Here is a 23915-nt window from a genome sequence, read left to right as displayed (position 1 = left end):
ATAAACCCCGGGGCAAAGCTTGCCCTCAGGCTCTTGGGGTTTGTTTCAATTCCAAAAGCTTTTTTCATATTATCTTTGGACTATTTTTAACAAAATGACTATCTTGAAATTTGTATTAGATGCATTTAGGGAAAATATGACACGCGTATGGAGAGGTAGCTGCCCTCCGATCCCTTTGACCCTTAAAAAGAGCTCTAGAACTTCTTATTACCACTCTAGAGCTCCCTAAAAGATATAATTTCCGGACTTTTCAGCTACGCTGAACAAAGTAGCTATCTCAAATTTTTATTCGATGCATTTGGAGAAAGGGTTGGCGCAGGGGGGGGGGGGGCTATTTGCCGTCCAATTACTTTTGATTAAAAAATGGGCCTTCTCAATTTCCAATCGAATGAGGTCCTTTCGAAGTTTCTACGGCAACTTCTGTGCAAAGTTTCCAGTTATGAAACAAACCAACAAAAATAAAACATAGTGCCAACATCGTTCTTTACTTAGGCAGCGCTATTGCGCTGCCTGTGATATCTATAGATCAAGTAATTTCATAAGTACTAATTAACAATTTAATAAAGGACCTAGGTAGCCTTATCTTAACTAGATAGCAAAATAAAACAATTGTATCATTTCTATCTAGTTTTTTTTTTCAATATCAAGCTAAGTGACATGAAGCTTACTCTTTCCTCTGCAATATTTTGCCTTGAGACCTTGAAGAATAAAAACCTGGTCAGTTGTTGTATACTCCGTTTGACATCCACCTTGCGTCTCCCTTAATCTAGCTTCTAAAATGCTTTTCAAGAATCTACTAATAGTTGGTGCTATGCTCATTGGGCGGTAATTACTATGCATCATGCGGTCACTCTTTTTAAATAACAACTTTAAAAGCGACACATTCCACGCTGCTGGCCATCAGCACGAAACTTAGACCGCATTGACCACAGTTCAATAGAAGTGACAATAAGGGTTCTTTTAGTTCGTTATTAATATCACCAGGTTCTATTGATACCTTGTGAAGATACTCCACTGTGACTCTTAATACTTTTATTCAACTCTTTCTCTTACATCTCCTCTATGAACTATTAAGAATACTCTGGGAGTGGGATCCCTGAGAGTGTATGCTTGGTATACACTTGTTGATTAGTGGATGGGGTATCTAAGTCCTTGAGACCCTCCAGGTTTTCAAAAAAGGTTGGCCAGAAATTAATTTATGGGACAACCCTTGACTGGTCACGTGGCGCACGCATGGACTTCCAGAATTATTTCATACTGGCCGATTTGTAGACTGGAAAATAATTTTATTGTTCTTTGATTTTATATAAAAGTTTCTTCTTTTTTGCTGAAGCCTAATGGTGTGTCTTCTAGCTAATCTTAGTGCTAATAGGTCTTCGTGTCGTTCCTCTAACCCAGCAGCATTTCTTATCTTCTGTAATAAACTGATGAGGCCAACTTGTTGAGTTTGCAATCACCATCAAAAGTTCCCATTTTTACCGGGATTGGTGTCAGGACTCGGCAAACCTCTTCATGGAGATTTTGTGTCACTGAAACATTGATGAGTATGCAATTGGCGCCAATTTCATACGCCGTGCATAATTTTCTCGAGTTGAAAACTGTTCAACTTTCAATCATAAAATTCTTTATTTACCACTACAAGTCAAGAGTTAATGCATTATTTTTTTTTTTATTATGTTAACTGCAAAAGATATTGAAACAGTAGTTCTCTGTCTGTAACAGGAATCTGCTAAGAAATAAATAAAGATTGCATTAGTAGATAATAGTTCGGAACAAATTTGCGGCTGTACAAACTACTCAAACAGATTTCATGCCATTTTAATTTTCCATTTCTGAAATAAATGAGTGACGTCAAAATTAAGAAAAAAAGCATGTTTTTATCAAACTTTTGCTTTCTTGTTTACAGATGTTGGTCGGGCATTAGAGAAAAAGTCAATTTTGAAAAGAAGGATCTCGATTCATTTTAAGGGTCGTGCTTTCTAGAAACAGTAAGGAAAGACAAAAATCACAGCATTAATATTCTGTACAAAGTCAATTGAAAGATTGTGTTTTATGTAAGGCTGATGTTTTAAGTACAATTTTAACTAGTAATCATCTCTTCAATTCTAGGTTTCACATCTCTATCGAAAACGAGTGAAAAGAAAGCAAAAAAAGACTATCTATCAATAGTCCAATCAACACCAGATGTTCAAGAAAAACCAAATCTCAGACAAAGGAAGAAAAATACCATTTACGTTGAATCTTCCGATTCTGATAGAGATGATAGCACTGATGAAGGTAGGTAATTCAATTACAAACATTTTTGTTTTCATTGAGGTGTACAGAAAGGTGAATGTTGTTGAAATAACAATTTTTTGGCTCACAAAGAGGGGAAATTTCCCCCTCCCCCTCCTTGAGACTGTTCCCATGAAACCTTTTCCTAAAATTCGTAAGCAGACGCCAACAGTTAGATTTTATGGCTTTGAGATCTAATTCTTTTGACCCTACCATTCTTTCAAAAAAAAAGAAAATTGGGCTGTTGGGAATCAAGTGTCTTCTATGATTTTTGCCGTCAAATTTGCTTTTCTTCTACTCAAAATCAAGGTTTTCATAGAATAAACCTGCACAATCTCAGGAACAGCAGAGAATATCAATTTGAAAGAGGGAATGCTGGGTGGGAATTAGGACTAAATCAAAAATATGTTGGACATCCAAGATGTCAAAATAGTTTATAATAATAATAATAATAGTAATTTATTTATCACGCACACGATACGTAGAGTAAATATGGCGGAGTAAGAATAAATAAAAAAGCACAAAGAGAAAAACAAAATATACATACAAAGTCAACGAAAGGAAGGGATAAGACGGCGGTGAGGGGAGAGGCGCTTATAAGCTGTACTGGAGAGTTTTCTGTGTAGAATCTCCAACTATAAAATTATTTCAGGAATTGAAAATTTGCTAACAAGAGTCCGGTTTTTTGTCCGAGGTGGAAAATATAGACAAAATTTGCAAAGTTTGGAATAATTTATCCGGATTCTTTTTAAATTATCTTTCATAAGAAGGGGGGAAAGATATCTGTGATATCTCACGTATGGATATGGGTGTCCGGTTGAAATCTGTAGGGAACGATAAGGGATGTGTTTAATTAAATCAAAAGGAAGTATGCGCAACCAAGGAGTCTGGCAGCCTATGTACAACATTCTAGGGATGGTTATGGATATTTAGTTGAAAGTTTCAGGGAATAAGGAGAAGGGTGCTCAACTAAACAAAAACACTATAAGCCCAAAAAAGACACAGTGGCGTAGATGATTACGCTCATATATTGATGTAGATATAATTTTAATGTAAGCAGATCTTTCCTGATAGGATGAGATGAGGCTTGGATAAGATTTGAATAAACAACAGAAATGTTAAAGATAAAAATAACTGAGCAAAAATTAAACTGCATACCCGGAAATCTCCAGTACTACTACCACTACTACTGCTATTAACGCACTGCAGTACCAATCTGCCTAATGCCATCAAAGCTGAACACGCTCCTCCTCCATCCCATTTCCTCACGACATCCTCTCACCTTATTTTTGGATATAACCTATTAAAACAGTATGCTTAAACTTGTGTGATTTCCGTAGGGACATTTATTGAAAATGCATCCATATACGGATTATTTTCTTTTGTTGGCTAATTGATAGTTTTGATATTCTTGATATAAGTGCAAATTCCCTTGTGACTTAGTGATTTATTAAGTACAAAAGTTTTCATACAAAGACTTAATAACTTGATTGTATTTCAATTTTACTAATAAGCGAGCAGAAGAGGGGAGTTTTTTGTTGGAAGGGCCGTTGTACCTGCCGGGAGTGGTGTCTCCCTCATACTGAAGGGATCAGGAAGCAAGAAACTACGCTTCCTTCACTTATTGGTATCTGGTTCTTCTTGGGACTGGAAACGGACATTCTCTTGGTTGTATGATGGAGTACAAATTATTGCATAACGTAGTGCTGAACTATTAATATCGCTCGATGGAGACTGATGTAAAATCAGACTCGCTAATTAAATCGTGCGTTCAGTTCTTCAAAAAAAGTGATTTTGGAAGCAAAAAATTGCTGTATGATGAATTCGGATATGATCAGCGATGTGTTTGACATGTAAAAGAGGAGGATAATGTTACTGACATAACAAAAATTTTGACAAGATGTGCGAAGAACCGGAAAATCTTACTGAAGTTTGTGATGAACGATCCTCAAGAGGTTTCCGTTCTATCAGAATTGACTGGAGTGTGTGTGACATCAAAAATTTAAGAAATGTGCAAGAAATTTGATAAGACCCTGGATAAGTTGAACCAAGTGCCTCTACTTGGCATTCATGAGGGGTCTAGAAAAGAACCCAGAGGTATGTCTCCTCTTCTTTATTCAGCAGTGATAAAAATCCGACTAAGTCATTATCAACGGCAGAAGCTAGAAAAAACGTAATTGACTTCGTATGTGGTGTAACTCAGGATAAGAATACGATTTAGGTCAGACGAAATAGATCTGATTTTAAGGTACTCGTAAACAACTAGCACATAGCTGAAAAGATAGCGAGATCAGATAGCGAGATCAGGCATCCGATCAAGAAGCAGCCGAGAGTATTAAGTCAAAACAATATGAGAATTATTATGAGGAATATAAGGTGAATATGAGACAGCATAAAACGTTTATAAAAGGGAAAAAGAGGTCATTTGAATACGAGAGGAGTAAAAAAAAAAATAGAGAAGCATTTAGAGGAAGCGATAGTAGAGAATTTTTGAAGTTCGTTAGGGTGAAGCAATAGAGAAAGGAGGAATCCACCAGCTGAAAGCTGGCCAGATTACTTAGAGGAAATGGAGAAGCAAGGACATAGTGGATTAGATGAAAATGTTGATCTTAGGAACATAGTAGGCTTAGAAAGCGAGCGGTCAAATAGACCCTTTACAGAGGAAGATCAAGAGCTTTTTTTTACCCAAGATGAGGTATTGAAATCTCTAAAAATTATGAGAAGTCGATCATTACCTGGAACAGATGGAATATCAGCAAAAATTTGGAAGCGGACACGGGTTGGGGCATTACCAATGATAGTGATATTTTTTCAAAGTTGATAGAGGCTCCCCAATGGCCAGAAAAATGGCTTACGTCAATTGTGGTACCCCTCTTAAAGAAATGAAACCCAGAAGTACACGGGGATTATAGGGTTATAACATTAGGGAACACACTAAGTATGCTATTCTTTAAGATTTTGTGGAGAAGGCTAGGTAAACGGTTGGAAACAGGAAAAAGACTGGTGGAGGTTCAATCAGGATTTAAAGAAAATTATATGTATGTGGGAATTATAAAGCACATCCCACCTGAATTTCAAATGATTTGTGCTCTTTCATTTATAATTGTAGCAAGGCAGAAAAATGTGGTGACTCACGGACTTTCAAGGTATTCTTCAATGAACAAGTGGACTTGGATTATGCAATCGCAAACCCATCAAACATAGGATAAGAAGGGCACAGAGTTGATCCTTCTCTTTTACTTCCCAGGAGATGTTACAGATGTCACAAAACTGATGGCCACCTGGAAAAGGACTGTAAGAACACAATGATTTGTTCTCACTGTGCTAAGCCAGGGCATATGAGCTCGTGCGATTCTCCTTGCGAAAGCGACCTTAGCTGTTTCTCTTGTAAGTCGAATAGACATGACTACTATTCTCTGGCTTGAAAATATGAAATTGTTGTCTGAGTAAACCAATAAGAGTTTAGCTGACTCTGCAAGAAATAGACAGCAATGGAAGCAATTGTATTCTGGAACATAAATGGTGGGTGAGAAGCTTCCTCTTTTAGAGTCGCTGGTGGAGCATTTCGGTATTGTATGCCTTCAAGAACATTTTCTTTCCTGTCACCGGATGCCCTTTATAGACCTACTTAACGCTCTTGCCAGTGTCTTCAGCAGCATTTCACCGGCAGAACCGAGGTTGCCCCAGTGGAGGCCTCGCAGGGCTGAGCAAGTGACAACTCCAAACCCTAGAAGTTAGTGAACGCTTGTTCACTGTAGCTTTTAATGATCTTTCCTTCATAAATGTGTACTTACCTACTGACTATGGTGACCAAGCCTGCGAGGCCTATTTCGCCTCCGTTTGTGAGAGACTAGCGAAGTTTGCTAAGAAAACCCTCCGTTTTTTTCATAGACGTGTTATCACAGATGATTTTAATTGTTATCTAACCCGTTCTGAATGCCCGCGTTCTGAAACTACTATAAGTATGCTACCTCCCTCATTCTCATTGCTTAGAAAGAACAATGACTTTACATATATATTACAGGATAGCAATACGTAAAATCTGGACCATGTATAGTGTTCAGGCAGATCGGTCCAATGTGCGATAGTAATGGACGATTAGGCCACCAGCGACCATATCCCTGCACGTGTCTTGATACCTGTCGCGGGGACCAAAGCTGATGACTCTCAACCCAAGTGGCTCTTGAAGAAGATGTGGAGTAACTTATGTGCACCAGAATTTTGTGAGTCTTGTGACCGTATCCTAGCGAAACTGAAGTTTCTATACCATCTGTTACAGTAAAGTGTCAACCTAAGTGAAATTGAGTTAAGGTTTTGACTTAACCCTTTACTGTGAGAAAATAATATATGCACTGAAATGTGCTGATAAGGCGGTGATCCCAGTGAGGCAGATTCGTTCCAAGAGTGAGAAATACAGGTGGTCTAGTAGCCTAGTTCTTCGGCCTGTGCTAATGCGAAGTGGTGGTTGCGGCTCTGGGACGAGTGCAAGAGGCCAAGGACCGGGGTTGTAAATGTGGTTCGGATTTATTCTAAGAGAATACTTAAGAAATGCTCTGCAGGAGCATTTAGCGGTTACTGCCGAGAAGATTGCAAATGACCCTAATTACATTTGGAAGTCTTGTCCTTTCTCTGAGAACCATGAGGACCTCGATAGCATCCGAGAGTTTGAGCGGGCTAAAGACTTAATTCAAAGAGCAATTTTAGTATAAATCCTACAATGGCAGAAGAAACAGCCGAGGAAGCAGCTCAAAGAGTTAATGCCAAAAGGCTTGTGGCTAATAGAGAAAGTAAGAAAAGAAAGCTTGCCGAGGAATCACAACAACGGCGTGAAAACAGGCTTGCGTCTCAAAGAGAAATTACCAAAAGAAAGCGTGCCGAGAAATTACAAAAACAACCTGAAAATTATCGCCTGGCATTTAGTTACAGCCCAGTCGATGATTATAGCTTGAGTAGATGTGTTCAAATCGCGACTATGTCTAAAATTTCTCCCTATTGCAAGGCCTTGAATTCTAATGGTGAAACAATGGGAATGTGTTGCGCCTCAGGAAAAGTTAAACTTCCTCAACTGGCTGCACCACCAGAGCCATTGAAGACTTTGCTTACTGGAGCTACGTCAGAATCTAAGCGTTTTTTGTTAAACCTCAGAAAATATATCTCATGTTTCCAAATGACGTCGTTTAGTGCCCAAATCGAAAATCAAGATCAATTTATCATAGAGCAGGGTCCCTTCTACCATTCTCAGGCAAGAATCATAAATTTTACAACTGTACTTCATCAGTGATAGAAATTCTGAATTGAATGCACGTTGCGAAATTTCTCCCGACGTTGAAAGGACTATCGTTTCCCAATTCCAATATCCTTTCCACGAAAATAATAATTTAGTGCGTCTGTTCAAAACAGCAATAAATTTAAAAAAAGAAAAAACTAAAAAAGAAAAAAACTAAAAAAAAGAAGAAAAAATTAAAAAAGAAATCAAATTAATAAAAAGAAGAAACTAAAAAAAATAAAAACTAAAAAAGAAAAAAACTAAGAAAAGAAAAAAACCAAAAAAGAAACTATATCTATATATATATAAATAAGTTGTATGTATCCATGTTTGTTTGTTTGTGGCTTGCATATGACGTCATTATAAGTATAAAAGGATTTGTATATTACGTCATTATAAGATGACGCTACAGACCGGGATACCGGGACACTAATGACGACCGGGACACAGGGAATATAAATGACGATCGGGACATTCAAAGAGAAACTACAGACTGGGAAACCGGGACACAAATGACGACCGGGACACAGGGAATATAAATGACGACCGGGACACAGGAAATATAAATGACGACCAGGACAGAGGGACACAACTACAACGGGGACGCCGGGGGGCACAGGGTGGATATGTAAATAAGGCCGGACTCAGGGAATGTTCGATTAGCAATCACCATCAACAAAGCTCATGGGTAATCATTAGAAAAATTTCGTATAGATCTGAATACAGATTGTTCTTCCCATGGACAATTATATGTTGCGTGTTCAAGAGTCGGTAAACCTGACAATATATTAATATGCACAGACAATGGGAGAGCGAAGAATATTGTATATTCGCAAGTTTTACGTAGTTAAAAACATATATATATCATCTATATTCACAGGTGGGACACAGGGACACAACAACAATGGCGCGTAACGACTTACGCGCGCAGGGGGCTTGGAGGGCGCGAAGTGCCCCCAACAACTAGGTGTTGGTGTGGTGGGAAGTGCTACACCAACAGCTAGTTCTGAATAAGGATAAACCAAAGTCATCATGTTCGTCATATAGGCCAGTGACTGGGTCAAGCGTTTTTGCAAAGATATTTGAGCTTCTGATTGTTGACCACTTCAAAGAAAAGTGTATTATGCCACCATTCCAGTTCGAGTTCCAGTCGGGTTTAGGCTACTTCCATGCCCTTAAAAGCCTCTGTAATATACTCAGAGATACAGAAGCATTTGGGAGCACTGTGGTTCTCGGAACAAACGATGTTATGAATGCTTTTGGTTCCCTTATCCACTCGCTGGTCATGTTGGAGTTGCATAGCCGTGGTGTTAGTCTTGATGTAATTTTTTTATTACATTATATGTATAGGCATCTAAAAGTTCGTTTGAAGTTGGGAAATGTACTATCGGATAGTGAGCTCCCCGTATTCGTCGGAATAAAGTAAGGAGTCATCACATCACCGATTATCTACAGCATTGCGTCTCTTCCTGCGCAGATTGGCCTATCTATTAGTTGCATTTCAAAGGGGATGGATACCTCAGTGCTTCGTTATGTGGATAATCTGTTGAATCTGTACCAGTCAGCAGCTAGTCTTCAACGGAGTTTTGATAACCTATTTGATATGCATCTAAAAAAAGGGCTAAGTATGAATGCTGTGAAGTCCCAATTCCTCTTCTTTAATTTACACGGTAGTTGTGTTCCCGATAGTGTCTGTCTAGGAGATACTGAGGTGGCACCCACCACTACACTAACATATTTAGGTCTCCTGATTGGGTCTTCGATTAAGAATAAACGAAAGCTTTTGCATAGGAATGCTAAACGCAAACTTGGAATTGCTTGTGCTAGTGTGGTTACATTGCAGCTTAATCTGGAACGGAAAGCCCTTTCTCGAATATATAATTGTTTGGCTCTCCCGTATATTCTATATTTGATCCCATTTTGGGACATTTTTACTGGATCTGATTGGGGAGTTTTGCGAAAATTTTATTTTAAGTACACGAAGTTTTTGCTTCAAGATTAGTATAGATAACATGGGTTCTGGACCACTCACCAAATCAATTAAATTTACCCCCTTTTCAATCAAATTTGCACTATTTTAAACGAAAATTTCTAGCATTTTAACAATTTTCCATCCCAACATTAAAAATGAAAAATGGTCTTGGAAATCGAATTTAGTCTCATTTTTATTCTTTTTCACAATGTAAACACGGCTTCTAGACCTCACCTAGATCACCTCATCAATTTATCCCATTTTCAATTGAATTCACACCATTTTAACTGAATATTTCCAACATTTTTACATTTTCCCATCCTGGGCTTTAAGATCGAAACAGGTCTTGTGAAATAAAAGTTTATTTATATTCCATTTTTCCAATACAACCGATAAAATGTAATAATTTAATATATAGTGTATAGTTCGATATCAATATATAAATAATCTATTTTATCTTTATTTTTCTTTCAATAACTTTTAAAATCATGCCTTTATCTAATTTTTTTAATTTCTTTTCAAGATCAGCTGCTTTAGAATCAAATCACTTAGTTGCAAATAGATCAACCATTTCACCTTTAAAATCAACAGTATTAACAAGTTTATTTTTATATTTAGTTGTAACACGTTTCATTCCAATAATCGTGTTTTTTATTTCAATGTCAAGTCTTCCTTCCTAATAGTTCGATTATGTTTATTTTTTATTTTTATTTCGATTAAAAGTTTCTCTATGTACTAGTAAATAATTTTATTAAACAAATTTCCAAATCGAAGATAATTTATATATTAACAGACAATTTGCTATCAATGACTTCCGTGATTGGTTTTCTTTTCTGAAAATATAACATAGTAAATGTTACATGGATTAGCAGGTACTTGATCTAATAAAAGTTTAATTTCTATATCGGCAGTTAATCTACTTCGATAAATATTCTATTAATGCTTTGAAATATCAAAATAAAGGATATAGTGTTTTAAAATCATTGCAACTTACAATTGTTCCACTATCAACATTCTTATGTTATTATTCTAGCTGCAAAAATCGTTGATAAGCGTTGGAATAATCTTCATTAGCATTACTAAAATCACGATTCAAATCTTCTTGTGGGTATCTATACCCATTTACGCTCACTTCAATTCTATTAGTGTTCATATGGTCAAATACCATAATGTTTTGCGTATGACTGTTTTCTTTTCCAGATTTCTGTTACACAACAACAATTTTAGTTGTATTATAGCGTTCACTGACTACCCTCCATATTAATTCTATATCCACTTTATTATCACTTTTATAGGTATTACACGCTTCCCATCTTAATTCAAATGAGCTGTCCTTTCCTAATCCAACTTTTAATTGTTCCGCCTTCTTCGTTAATCCAGCTTCTAATTGAATCGCTCTGGTTAAACTGGGATATAATACCGTTTTGACCTCCAGCTTTATAATCATTTTGGAAAAATCGTTATTTTTTAATATAATTTGATGTGCAAGGCCTCTAAAAACACGATTAATAATACAAATAATCGTGATAATGGTAAATACATACTAACCATGTGGCTTTCTTTTGTTTTATCAAATCTTTTAAATAAACCACTATTAAAAGCGTTATTTCGTTTTCTTGTAATGGTTCCATCACTTGATGCAATAGGTGCAAAAGTGTTTTCAAACTCATTTTATGCTTTAAAAGAATCAAAGGCTCGGGCTTTATCTTTATACCAAAACATATTAGTAGCTGTGTTCCGACTTGGTCATCTGAAAATTCTAATAAATTTTTGAGAGTAGTCGTTATACCTACATAATCAATGCTTTGAATACATTTTCCATTGATAATAAATTCAGAATTTCTAAAAAAAAATAAACGCATTATTTGTTAAAGTAGCTCGATCATTATTTCGTATATTTTTTCCGTCTAATCGTGTTATTTAATCTATATATATAAAAATAAGTTGTCTGTCCGTTACGCCAGATTATATCTTCTATATATATGAAAGAAAACAAACTAGAATGTAAAAACTTAATTGCATTAATATTTCGAAATATTTTGACAATAGATTAAAGTAATTCGAAAAAAGAAAACTGGTAAAAAACTAAAAAAAAACTAAAAAGAAAAAACTAAAAAAAAATTAAAAATTAAAAAAATAAAAAAAGAAAAAACCTAAAAAAACGTAAGAAAATAAAAAAGATAAAAAACTAAAAACTAAAAAAAGCTAAAAAACTAAAAAAAAGAAAAAACTAAAAAAAACTGGGAATTGCACAAATATTTCAATATATTTTGACAATAGATTAATATAATTCGAAAACCTTAAAACAGATACCCCAAATTTTGAGGTTTAATATAAATTGTTGGAGCTTTAGCATGCTTGGCATGTAAAGATTTTTCCAAGTGTCAATGTTAGATTGAACATTGACAAATTGAAGAAAACAAATCAATAAAAAGAAGAAACTAAAAAAAAGAAAAAACTAAAAAAGAAAAAAAACTAAAGAAGAAACTGTATCTATATATATAAAAATCTATATATATAAAAATAAGTTGTCTGTCTTTTATGTCTGTTACACTATGTCTGTTACGCCAGATTATATCTTATCTATCTGTATATATAAAAATAAGTTGTCTGTCTGTGTGTCTGTCTGTCAGGTGACGTCATGTTTCTGTGTCGACTGACGTCATGAAGTTAATTGTCGTCATTTTTGCTATGACGGTGACGTCATTAACGGTATTTAAGACATTTGTTCACGGAAAAATGTTTAATTGTAAAATGACTGAAGAACCTACAATGGCAACAGCCGAGGAAGCTGCTCAAAGAGTTTATGCCAAAAAACTTGCTGCTGATAGAGAAAGTAAGAAAAGAAAGCGTTCCGAGGAATCACAAGAACAGCAAGAAAACAGGCTTGCAGCTGATAGAGAAAGTAAGAAAAGAAAGCGTGCCGGGGAATCACAAGAACAGCAAGAAAACAGGGTTGCGGCTAAAGAACGCAAAACCGCGCAGTTAGATGAAAATCCACCTGGACAGCGAGAGTCAAAACATATCAAAACTGAAAATGATAGCGATGATGATTGGGTTTGGGATTTTGACTTGGATAAGGTCATCAATGCCTACCAGATTTAAGTTAAAAAAACAAAGGTTCGTCGATAAGTACTCCATAGTGACGCTGAAAAATAAAGAAGAAAAAGAAAACTGAAAAAAGGTAAAAAACTAAAAAAAAACTAAAAAGAAAAAACACTCAAAGAGAAATTACAGACCGGGACACAAATGACGACCGAGACAGAGGGAATATAAGTGACGACCGGGAACCTCAAAGAGAAATTACAGACTGGGACACCCGGACACAAATCACGACCGGGACACAGGGAATATAAATGACGACCGGGACACAGGGACACAACTACAACGGGGACGCCGGGGGCACAGGCGGGATATATAAATGACGACCGAGACACAGGGATTGTTCGAATAGAAATTACAGGCCGGGACACCGGGACACAAATGACGACCGGGACACCGAGACACAGGAATATAAATGACGACCGGGACACTCAAAGAGAAATTACAAACTGGGACACCGGGACACAAATGACGACCGGGACACAGGGAATATAAATGACGACCGGGACACAGGGTCACATCATTAGAATAATGAGGTATAGATCTGAATACGGATTGTTTTTCCCATGGACAATTATATGTTGCATGTTCAAGAGTCAGTAAACCTGACAATCTATTTATATGCACAGACAATGGGACAGCGAAGAATTTTGTATATTCGCATGTTTTACGTAGTTAAAAACATATATTTATATCTATCTCTATTCACAGGTGGGACACAGGGACACAACTACAATGGGGCGTAACTAATATGGCGCGTAACGACTTACGCGCGGGGGGGCTTGGGGGGGCGCGAAGCGCCCCACCAACTAGGTGTTGGGGTGGCGCGAATATATATATATATATATCTATATATATAAAAATAAGTTGTCTGTCCGTTACGCCAGATTATATCTGTATATATAAAAATAAGTTGTCTGTGTGTGGATCTGTGGATGGATCAGGTGACGTCACCTGAAAAAACTGGATCAGGTGACGTCAAAACTGAAAAAACTAAAAAAAGGCAAAAACTACAAAAAAAACTAAAAACTAATAAAAAAAATAAAAAAGCTAAAAAACTAAAAAAACTAAAAAAAGGCAAAAACTACAAAAAAAACTAAAAACTAATAAAAAAGCTAAAAAACTAAAAAAGGGCAACAACTACAAAAAAAAACTAAAAACTAATAAAAAAAATAAAAAAGCTAAAAAACTAAAAAAAATAAAAAAACTAAAAAAAGGTAAAAAACTAAAAAAAACTAAACTAAAAAAAACTAAAAAAAAGGAAAAAACCTGAAAAATAAGCTAAAATAAAGGTAAAAGCCAATAAAAAACTAAAAAAAAAACTGAAAAAACTAAAAAAAGGCAAAAACTACAAAAAAAACTAAAAACTAATAAAAAAAGTAAAAAAGCTAAAAAACTAAAAAACTAAAAAAACTAAAAAAAGGTAAAAAACTAAAAAAAATAAAAAATTAAAAAAAACTAAAAAAAAGGAAAAAACTGAAAAATAAGCTAAAATAAAGGTAAAAACCAATAAAAACTAAAAAGAAAAAAAGGAAAAAACTAAAAAAATTTTCATCTAAAAAACTAAAAAAAACTAAAAAAGGTAAAAACTAAAAGAACTAAAAAAGAAAAAAATAAATGACGACACTCAAAGAGAAAGCGACCAGGACAAAAGGAATGTTCGATTAGCAATCAACAAAGCACCGGGACACAGGGAGTATAAATGACGACCAGGACATAAGTAAAAAAAAAAACTATCTATATATATAAAAATAAGTTGTCTGTGGATCTGTGGATCGTGGATCAGGTGACGTCACCTGAAAAAACTGGATCAGGTGACGTCAAAACTGAAAAAACTAAAAAAAGGCAAAAACTACAAAAAAAACTAAAAACTAATAAAAAAAAATAAAAAAGCTAAAAAACTAAAAAAAGGCAAAAAAGGCAAAAACTACAAAAAAAACTAAAAACTAATAAAAAAGCTAAAAAACTAAAAAAACTAAAAAAAAGGCAAAAACTACAAAAAAAACTAAAAACTAATAAAAAAAATATAAAAGCTAAAAAACTAAAAAAACTAAAAAAACTAAAAAAAGGTAAAAAACTAAAAAAACTAAAAACTAAAAAAAACTAAAAAAAAGGAAAAAACTGAAAAATAAGCTAAAATAAAGGTAAAAACCAATAGAAAACTAAAAAAAAAACTGAAAAAACTAAAAAAAGGCAAAAACTACAAAAAAACTAAAAACTAATAAAAAAAGTAAAAAAGCTAAAAAACTAAAAAAAAATAAAAAAACTAAAAAAACTAAAAAAAGGTAAATAGCTAAAAAAAATAAAAAATAAAAAAAAAATAAAAAAAGGAAAAAACTGAAAAATAAGCTAAAATAAAGGTAAAAACCAATAAAAAACTAAAAAGGAAAAAAGGAAAAAACTAAAAAAAATTTTCATCTAAAAAACTAAAAAAAAACTAAAAAAGGTAAAAACTAAAAGAACTAAAAAAGAAAAAAATAAATGACGACACTCAAAGAGAAAGCGACCAGGACAAAAGGAATGTTCGATTAGCAATCAACAAAGCACCGGGACACAGGGAGTATAAATGACGACCAGGACATAAGTAAAAAACAAAACTAACAAAACTAAAAAGAAGGTAAAAACTACAAAAAAACTAAAAAGAAAAAAAAACTAAAAACTAATAAAAAAAACTAAAAAATCTAAAAATCTAAATAAACTAAAAAAGAAAAAAAAAGGAAAAAAATAAAGGAGAAAAACAAAACTAAAAAACGAATGTATATACAGACCGGTACACCGGGATACAAATGACGACCGGGACACAGGGAATATAAATGACGACCGGGACACAGGGACACAACTACAACGGGGACACCGGGGGAAACAGGGGGATATAAATGACGACCGGGACAAAAAAAACTAAAAAGAAAAAAAACTAAAAACTAATAAAAAAACTAAAAAATCTAAAAATCTAAATAAGCTAAAAAAGAAAAAAAGGAAAAAAATAAAGGAGAAAAACAAAACTAAAAAACGAATGTATATACAGACCGGGACACCGGGATACAAATGACGACCGGGACACAGGGAATATAAATGACGACCGGGACACAGGGACACAACTACAACGGGGACACCGGGGGAAACAGGGGGATATAAATGACGACCGGGACACCGGGACAGGGAATGGTCGATTAGCAATTACCATCAACAAAGCTCAAGGGCAATCATTAGAATCATGAGGTATAGATCTGAATACAGATTGTTTTCCCATGGACCATTATATGTTGCATGTTCAAGAGTCGGTAAACCTGACAATCTATTTATATGAAAAGAAAAAAAAGAGAAAATATATATAAAATATAAAATATATATATATAAAATCTATATATATAAAAATAAGTTGTCTGTCCGTTACGCCAGATTATATCTATATATATAAAAATAAGTTGTCTGTGTGTGGATCTGTGGATGGATCAGGTGACGTCACCTGAAAAAACTGGATCAGGTGACGTCAAAACTGAAAAAACTAAAAAAAGGCAAAAACTACAAAAAAAAACTAAAAACTAATAAAAAAAAATAAAAAAGCTAAAAAACTAAAAAAACTATAAAAAGGCAAAAACTACAAAAAAAACTAAAAACTAATAAAAAAGCTAAAAAACTAAAAAAAGGCAACAACTACAAAAAAAAACTAAAAACTAATAAAAAAAATAAAAAAGCTAAAAAACTAAAAAAACTAAAAAAACTAAAAAAAGGTAAAAAACTAAAAAAAACTAAAAACAAAAAAAAAACTAAAAAAAAGGAAAAAAACTGAAAAATAAGCTAAAATAAAGGTAAAAACCAATAAAAAACTAAAAAAAAAACTGAAAAAACTAAAAAAAGGCAAAAACTACAAAAAAAACTAAAAACTAATAAAAAAAGTAAAAAAGCTTAAAAACTAAAAAACTAAAAAAACAAAAAAAAAGGTAAAAAACTAAAAAAAATAAAAAATAAAAAAAAAATAAAAAAAAGAAAAAACTGAAAAATAAGCTAAAATAAAGGTAAAAACTAATAAAAAACTAAAAAGAAAAAAAGGAAAAAACTAAAAAAAATTTTCATCTAAAAAACTGAAAAAAACTAAAAAAGGTAAAAACTAAAAGAACTAAAAAAGAAAAAAATAAATGACGACACTCAAAGAGAAAGCGACCAGGACAAAAGGAATGTTCGATTAGCAATCAACAAAGCACCGGGACACAGGGAGTATAAATGACGACCAGGACATAAGTAAAAAAAAAAACTATCTATATATATAAAAATAAGTTGTCTGTGGATCTGTGGATCGTGGATCAGGTGACGTCACCTGAAAAAACTGGATCAGGTGACGTCAAAACTGAAAAAACTAAAAAAAGGCAAAAACTACAAAAAAAACTAAAAACTAATAAAAAAAATAAAAAAGCTAAAAAACTAAAAAAACTAAAAAAAGGCAAAAACTACAAAAAAACTAAAAACTAATAAAAAAGCTAAAAAACTAAAAAAACTAAAAAAAAGGCAAAAACTACAAAAAAAAACTAAAAACTAATAAAAAAAATAAAAAAGCTAAAAAACTAAAAAAACTAAAAAAACTAAAAAAAGGTAAAAAACTAAAAAAAACTAAAAACTAAAAAAAAGGAAAAAACTGAAAAATAAGCTAAAATAAAGGTAAAAACCAATAAAAAACTAAAAAAAAACTGAAAAAACTAAAAAAAGGCAAAAACTACAAAAAAAACTAAAAACTAATAAAAAAAGTAAAAAAGCTGAAAAACTAAAAAAACTAAAAAAACTAAAAAAAGGTAAAAAACTAAAAAAAAATAAAAAATAAAAAAAAACTAAAAAAAAAGGAAAAAACTGAAAAATAAGCTAAAATAAAGGTAAAAACCAATAAAAAACTAAAAAGAAAAAAAGGAAAAAACTAAAAAAAATTTTCATCTAAAAAACTAAAAAAAACTAAAAAAGATAAAAACTAAAAGAACTAAAAAAGAAAAAACTAAATGACGACACTCAAAGAGAAAGCGACCAGGACAAAAGGAATGTTCGATTAGCAATCAACAAAGCACCGGGACACAGGGAGTATAAATGACGACCAGGACATAAGTAAAAAACAAAACTAACAAAACTAAAAAGAAGGTAAAAACTACAAAAAAACTAAAAAGAAAAAAAAAACTAAAAACTAATAAAAAAACTAAAAAATCTAAAAATCTAAATAAACTAAAAAAGAAAAAAAAAGGAAAAAAATAAAGGAGAAAAACAAAACTAAAAAACGAATGTATATACAGACCGGTACACCGGGATACAAATGACGACCGGGACACAGGGAATATAAATGACGACCGGGACACAGGGACACAACTACAACGGGGACACCGGGGGAAACAGGGGGATATAAATGACGACCGGGACAAAAAAAAACTAAAAAGAAAAAAAAAACTAAAAACTAATAAAAAAACTAAAAAATCTAAAAATCTAAATAAGCTAAAAAAGAAAAAAAAAGGAAAAAATAAAGGAGAAAAACAAAACTAAAAAACGAATGTATATACAGACCGGGACACCGGGATACAAATGACGACCGGGACACAGGGAATATAAATGACGACCGGGACACAGGGACACAACTACAACGGGGACACCGGGGGAAACAGGGGGATATAAATGACGACCGGGACACCGGGACAGGGAATGGTCGATTAGCAATTACGATCAACAAAGCTCAAGGGCAATCATTAGAATCATGAGGTATAGATCTGAATACAGATTGTTTTCCCATGGACCATTATATGTTGCATGTTCAAGAGTCGGTAAACCTGACAATCTATTTATATGCAAAGACAATGGGACAGCAAAGAATGTTGTATATTCGCAAGTTTTACGTAGTTAAAACATATATATATATATATATATATATATATATATATATATATATATATATATATATATATATATATATATATATATATATATATATATATATGTATATATATATATATATATATATATATATATATATATATATATATATATATATATATATATATATATATATATCTATCTATATTCACAGGTGGGACATAGGGACACAACTACAATGGCGCGTAACTATTATGGCGCGTAACGACTTACGCGCGCGGGGGGGCTTGGGGGGGGCGCGAAGCGCCCCCACCAACTAGGTGTTGGGGTGGCGCGAAGCGCCACCCCAACAGCTAGTATATATATATATATATATATATATATATATATATATATATATATATATATATATATATATATATATCTATCTATCTATATTCACAGGTGGGACATAGGGACACAACTACAATGGCGCGTAACTAATATGGCGCGTAACGACTTACGCGCGCGGGGGGGCTTGGGGGGGGGGGGCGCGAAGCGCCCCCACCAACTAGGTGTTGGGGTGGCGCGAAGCGCCACCCCAACAGCTAGTCTATATATATAAAAATAAGTTGTCTGTGTGTGGATCTGTGGATCAGGTGACGTCACCTGAAAAAACTGGATCAGGTGACGTCAAAACTGAAAAAACTAAAAAAAGGCAAAAACTACAAAAAAAAACTAAAAACTAATAAAAAAAATAAAAAAGCTAAAAAACTAAAAAAACCAAAAAAAGGCAAAAACTACAAAAAAACTAAAAACTAATAAAAAAGCTAAAAAACTAAAAAAACTAAAAAAAAGGCAAAAACTACAAAAAAACTAAAAACTAATAAAAAAAAAGCTAAAAAACTAAAAAAACTAAAAAAAGGTAAAAAACTAAAAAAAACTAAAAACTAAAAAAAACTAAAAAAAAGGAAAAAACTGAAAAATAAGCTAAAATAAAGGTAAAAACCAATAAAAAACTAAAAAAAAACTGAAAAAACTAAAAAAAGGCAAAAACTACAAAAAAAACTAAAAACTAATAAAAAAAGTAAAAAAGCTAAAAAACTAAAAAAACTAAAAAAACTAAAAAAAGGTAAAAAACTAAAAAAAATAAAAAATAAAAAAACTAAAAAAAAGGAAAAAACTGAAAAATAAGCTAAAATAAAGGTAAAAACCAATAAAAAACTAAAAAGAAAAAAAGGAAAAAACTAAAAAAAATTTTCATCTAAAAAACTAAAAAAAACTAAAAAAGGTAAAAACTAAAAGAACTAAAAAAGAAAAAAATAAATGACGACACTCAAAGAGAAAGCGACCAGGACAAAAGGAATGTTCGATTAGCAATCAACAAAGCACCGGGACACAGGGAGTATAAATGACGACCAGGACATAAGTAAAAAGAAAACTAACAAAACTAAAAAGAAGGTAAAAACTACAAAAAAACTAAAAAGAAAAAAAAAACTAAAAAAAGGCAAAAACTACAAAAAAACTAAAAACTAATAAAAAACTAAAAAAACTAAAAAAAGGCAAAAACTACAAAAAAAAACTAAAAACTAATAAAAAAATAAAAAAGGTAAAAAACTAAAAAAACTAAAAACTAAAAAAAACTAAAAAAAAGGAAAAACTGAAAAATAAGCTAAAATAAAGGTAAAAACCAATAAAAAACTAAAAAAAACTGAAAAAACTAAAAAAAGGCAAAAACTACAAAAAAAAACTAAAAACTAATAAAAAAAGTAAAAAGCTAAAAAACTAAAAAAAATAAAAAAACTAAAAAAAGGTAAAAAACTAAAAAAAATAAAAAATAAAAAAAATAAAAAAAAGGAAAAAACTGAAAAATAAGCTAAAATAAAGGTAAAAACCAATAAAAAACTAAAAAGAAAAAAGGAAAAAACTAAAAAAAAATTTCATCTAAAAAACTAAAAAAAACTAAAAAAGGTAAAAACTAAAAGAACTAAAAAAGAAAAAAATAAATGACGACACTCAAAGAGAAAGCGACCAGGACAAAAGGAATGTTCGATTAGCAATCAACAAAGCACCGGGACACAGGGAGTATAAATGACGACCAGGACATAAGTAAAAAAAAAAACTAACAAAACTAAAAAGAAGGTAAAAACTACAAAAAAACTAAAAAGAAAAAAAAACTAAAAACTAATAAAAAAACTAAAAAATCTAAAAATCTAAATAAACTAAAAAAGAAAAAAAGGAAAAAAATAAAGGAGAAAAACAAAACTAAAAAACGAATGTATATACAGACCGGGACACCGGGATACAAATGACGACCGGGACACAGGGAATATAAATGACGACCGGGACACAGGGACACAACTACAACGGGGACACCGGGGGAAACAGGGGGATATAAATGACGACCGGGACACCGGGACAGGGAATGGTCGATTAGCAATCACCATCAACAAAGCTCAAGGGCAATCATTAGAATCATGAGGTATAGATCTGAATACAGATTGTTTTCCCATGGACCATTATATGTTGCATGTTCAAGAGTCGGTAAACCTGACAATCTATTTATATGCAAAGACAATGGGACAGCAAAGAATGTTGTATATTCGCAAGTTTTACGTAGTTAAAACCATATATATATATATATATATATATATATATATATATATATATATATATATATATATATACATATATATATATATATATATCTATATTCACAGGTGGGACATAGGGACACAACTACAATGGCGCGTAACTATTATGGCGCGTAACGACTTACGCGCGCGGGGGGCTTGGAGGGGCGCGAAGCGCCCCCACCAACTAGGTGTTGGGGTGGCGCGAAGCGCCACCCCAACAGCTAGTTACAGAATAATAAAGATGTATTATTCAGAGTTTAAGAGTTTATCAGAAACTCGTTATAGTTTAAGAGCAAACAAACATAGAATGTTCTTAGAAAAACAAAATAAAAAAGCAAGAAAAGAAACAAAGTTAATAGAAAAATAAAAATTGATAGATTAAGTAAAATTTATTAATTACCTGACAATAGACTGACTAGAGTTGATGACAAAGGACTATTAGTAAAAATTACCATGAAAGTAACAAAAAAAGATATTGATGCAGAAAATTGAAGAATTAGAAATGTTATAAACCCCAAAAATAGTGCAGATACAGTTAATTTTTCAACTTTATTGGTCTACTCGAAGGGCTTTATGCAAGTCATCTGAACATTTAGACAATTTCGAAAATGTTATAATAAAAGTACTTGAAAAAGATCCTGGTGAAGCGTTTCAAGAGAGAATGAAAGGAAGCTTGCAGTAAAAATCTAGCCTAAGCAGTTTTTTGAAAAGAGTATAACGGAAATCTTTATCTTGGAATTTTATCTATGAAAATAATTCTTTAATAAGTGGTAGAGTATACAATTTATTTATCATAATTTCAAAAACACAAAATTATAACGTGTTTCAATGCAAAACAAAATGTAAAGTGGGAGTATACCATACAGACGTGAATGAACGAGAACCTGTTAAACTATTACTTCATAAAAGACAGGTGAATAAGATTGAAAAATATAAAAATGAAAAAAAAAATGCAATATTGATCTATCCTACAAACAACTACTTCAAAATTGGCCAAGATTATCCTTCTTATCTCTTCTTGATAAATTTAGAATCAATAAAAAAAAGCTGACTTTATAGAATACACGTTTCATTTATCCCCTCTTAGAAAAGTAAAAATACACAGATGTTTTAATAAAAAAGAAGATTGCCTAACTCGAATAGAAAATACTATTGTTGGTAAATAATCTGTTAAATTATTGCTTAAAAGAAAATAAATCGAGCAAAGAAAAATAAAGAATAAAGACGACGCTTCTTGACTATGTCTATATGATTATATCGTATCGAACGTCAGAAAGAATCAAAATCACATGATACCGTTAACAAATACTGATATGTTGAATTAATTAAGTCAAATACCTTGTTTTCGAGGTTTTTTCTCGAGATTGTGTACTAAGAAATACAAAGAAAAAAGAAAGTGGTGTAGTCAATTATTACTGTTTATGATCGCCTGTGACGTATTGCACTTGTTATTTCAAAGATTCAAAGTATTTATTTGTAGAATTTTATTATTCTTTTGGAATTCAACCTGGAAATGAAACAGTCAGCTACTTAAAGACTTCATATAAGCGAATTGCCAATCATTCTACTCAAGTCAAAAATTTTAACAATGCCAATTGTGGTCACTTATGTGTTGATTATATAAAAAGAAGATTTTAAGGGAATTGTTACACAGAATTTTGTTTAAAGTTTATTTTCAAATATGAATGGAATAAGAATTAGAAAAGAGATTATTTGTTTGTTGTAGAAGATTAAAAAATTATGGAAATGTTTGTAATGGTTCGTTGCTATCCAAATTTATGTTTAGTGTATCAGGTTTATCTGTTTTTGCTATGTTACCCCTTGCTTCTTTTTGTCTTGGGACAGTTCTTATTGAAATACTTGAAAAATATCTAAGAAAAGCAGAAAGAAAGGTGGAGTATAAAACTGCTTGTGTTCTATTTACATTTGCTTGCTGTGTATAAATCGGGTGAGTTGGTTAATGAAGAAATAAATAAACGAGGAAATGAATTACGCAAAACCTTAAAGTTTTTTCCTCGTGAAAAATATATGAAACAAGTGAAATTAAATGGTTGTAAATATTGCGTGGAGTCTGTAGATTTTAACACATAAATTAAACCCTTTTTACTTTCTGAACTATATTTCCTAAGGCTATACACGAGACATGTTACTCATGTGCCATCTAACTAAATAACCTGTCATTACCTAAAGGTTCCTTTAAATAGCAGAATGCGTACTGGCTTCGGACGCAACCATGTTTGACATGTTTGAGCTCTATTACAGAAGCTGGTTATTATTTCATTAATTAGTTTTACTGATCAAATTCCAAAACTTAGATAAATGAAATAGTCTAAATAATTAATCTATAATAGAATAAAAAATTAAAAAACAGATGAACTATTAGGTATGGTAAAAAAAAATTGGCAAAACCCTCCCCCAAGCTGTTATCCATTTTTTTTTATTTCAATAAATTCCTTACGTTCTTTCAATAGATAAATTAATAGAATTTACATCAACTAAAAATTAAATAAAATTTAAATTGTTTTTCGCAAAACCCCTCCCCCAGGCTGTTATCCATTTTTTTGGGGGGTGTTGGTGATCTCACATCAGGTTTTGAGGCAAACCCCGCTGGGTTTCAGTTAGGAGGGAAGATGGTTGCTTCTTATTCCTCGATCTTGGCTCCTGGTCCCATCGTTTTGACATCATTAAGTGCTACACCACGTAACAGTGATACTCGAATTTTTGGATCGCAACCGAGGATCAGTCGATCGCTTAACCAACTCGGCTATCCTCGGCCTGCAAGGAAACTTTCTACATTCTATTTGTGTTCGATTTGACAAGCTTGTGGTGACGTTTCAAATGAAGCGTGTTT

General features: G+C 32.5%; 1 protein-coding gene across 1 annotated transcript in view; it reads left to right on the top strand.

Annotated features, from left to right (window-relative positions):
• The window catches only part of LOC136024888 (zinc finger protein 184-like), a 95914-nt gene that overhangs the window by 53311 nt on the left and 18688 nt on the right, over nucleotides 1-23915 (top strand). Inside the window, exon 11 of the mRNA XM_065700419.1 lies at nucleotides 2110-2277. Coding sequence (XP_065556491.1) covers nucleotides 2110-2277 — 168 coding nt within the window. The remainder of the gene's footprint in view (nucleotides 1-2109; nucleotides 2278-23915) is intronic.

This window comes from Artemia franciscana, chromosome 3, assembly GCF_032884065.1.
Source record: "Artemia franciscana chromosome 3, ASM3288406v1, whole genome shotgun sequence".
Taxonomy (NCBI): domain Eukaryota; kingdom Metazoa; phylum Arthropoda; class Branchiopoda; order Anostraca; family Artemiidae; genus Artemia; species Artemia franciscana.
The sequence above is the reverse complement of the archived record's forward strand: the minus strand, read 5'-3'. Positions and strand labels throughout refer to the sequence as shown.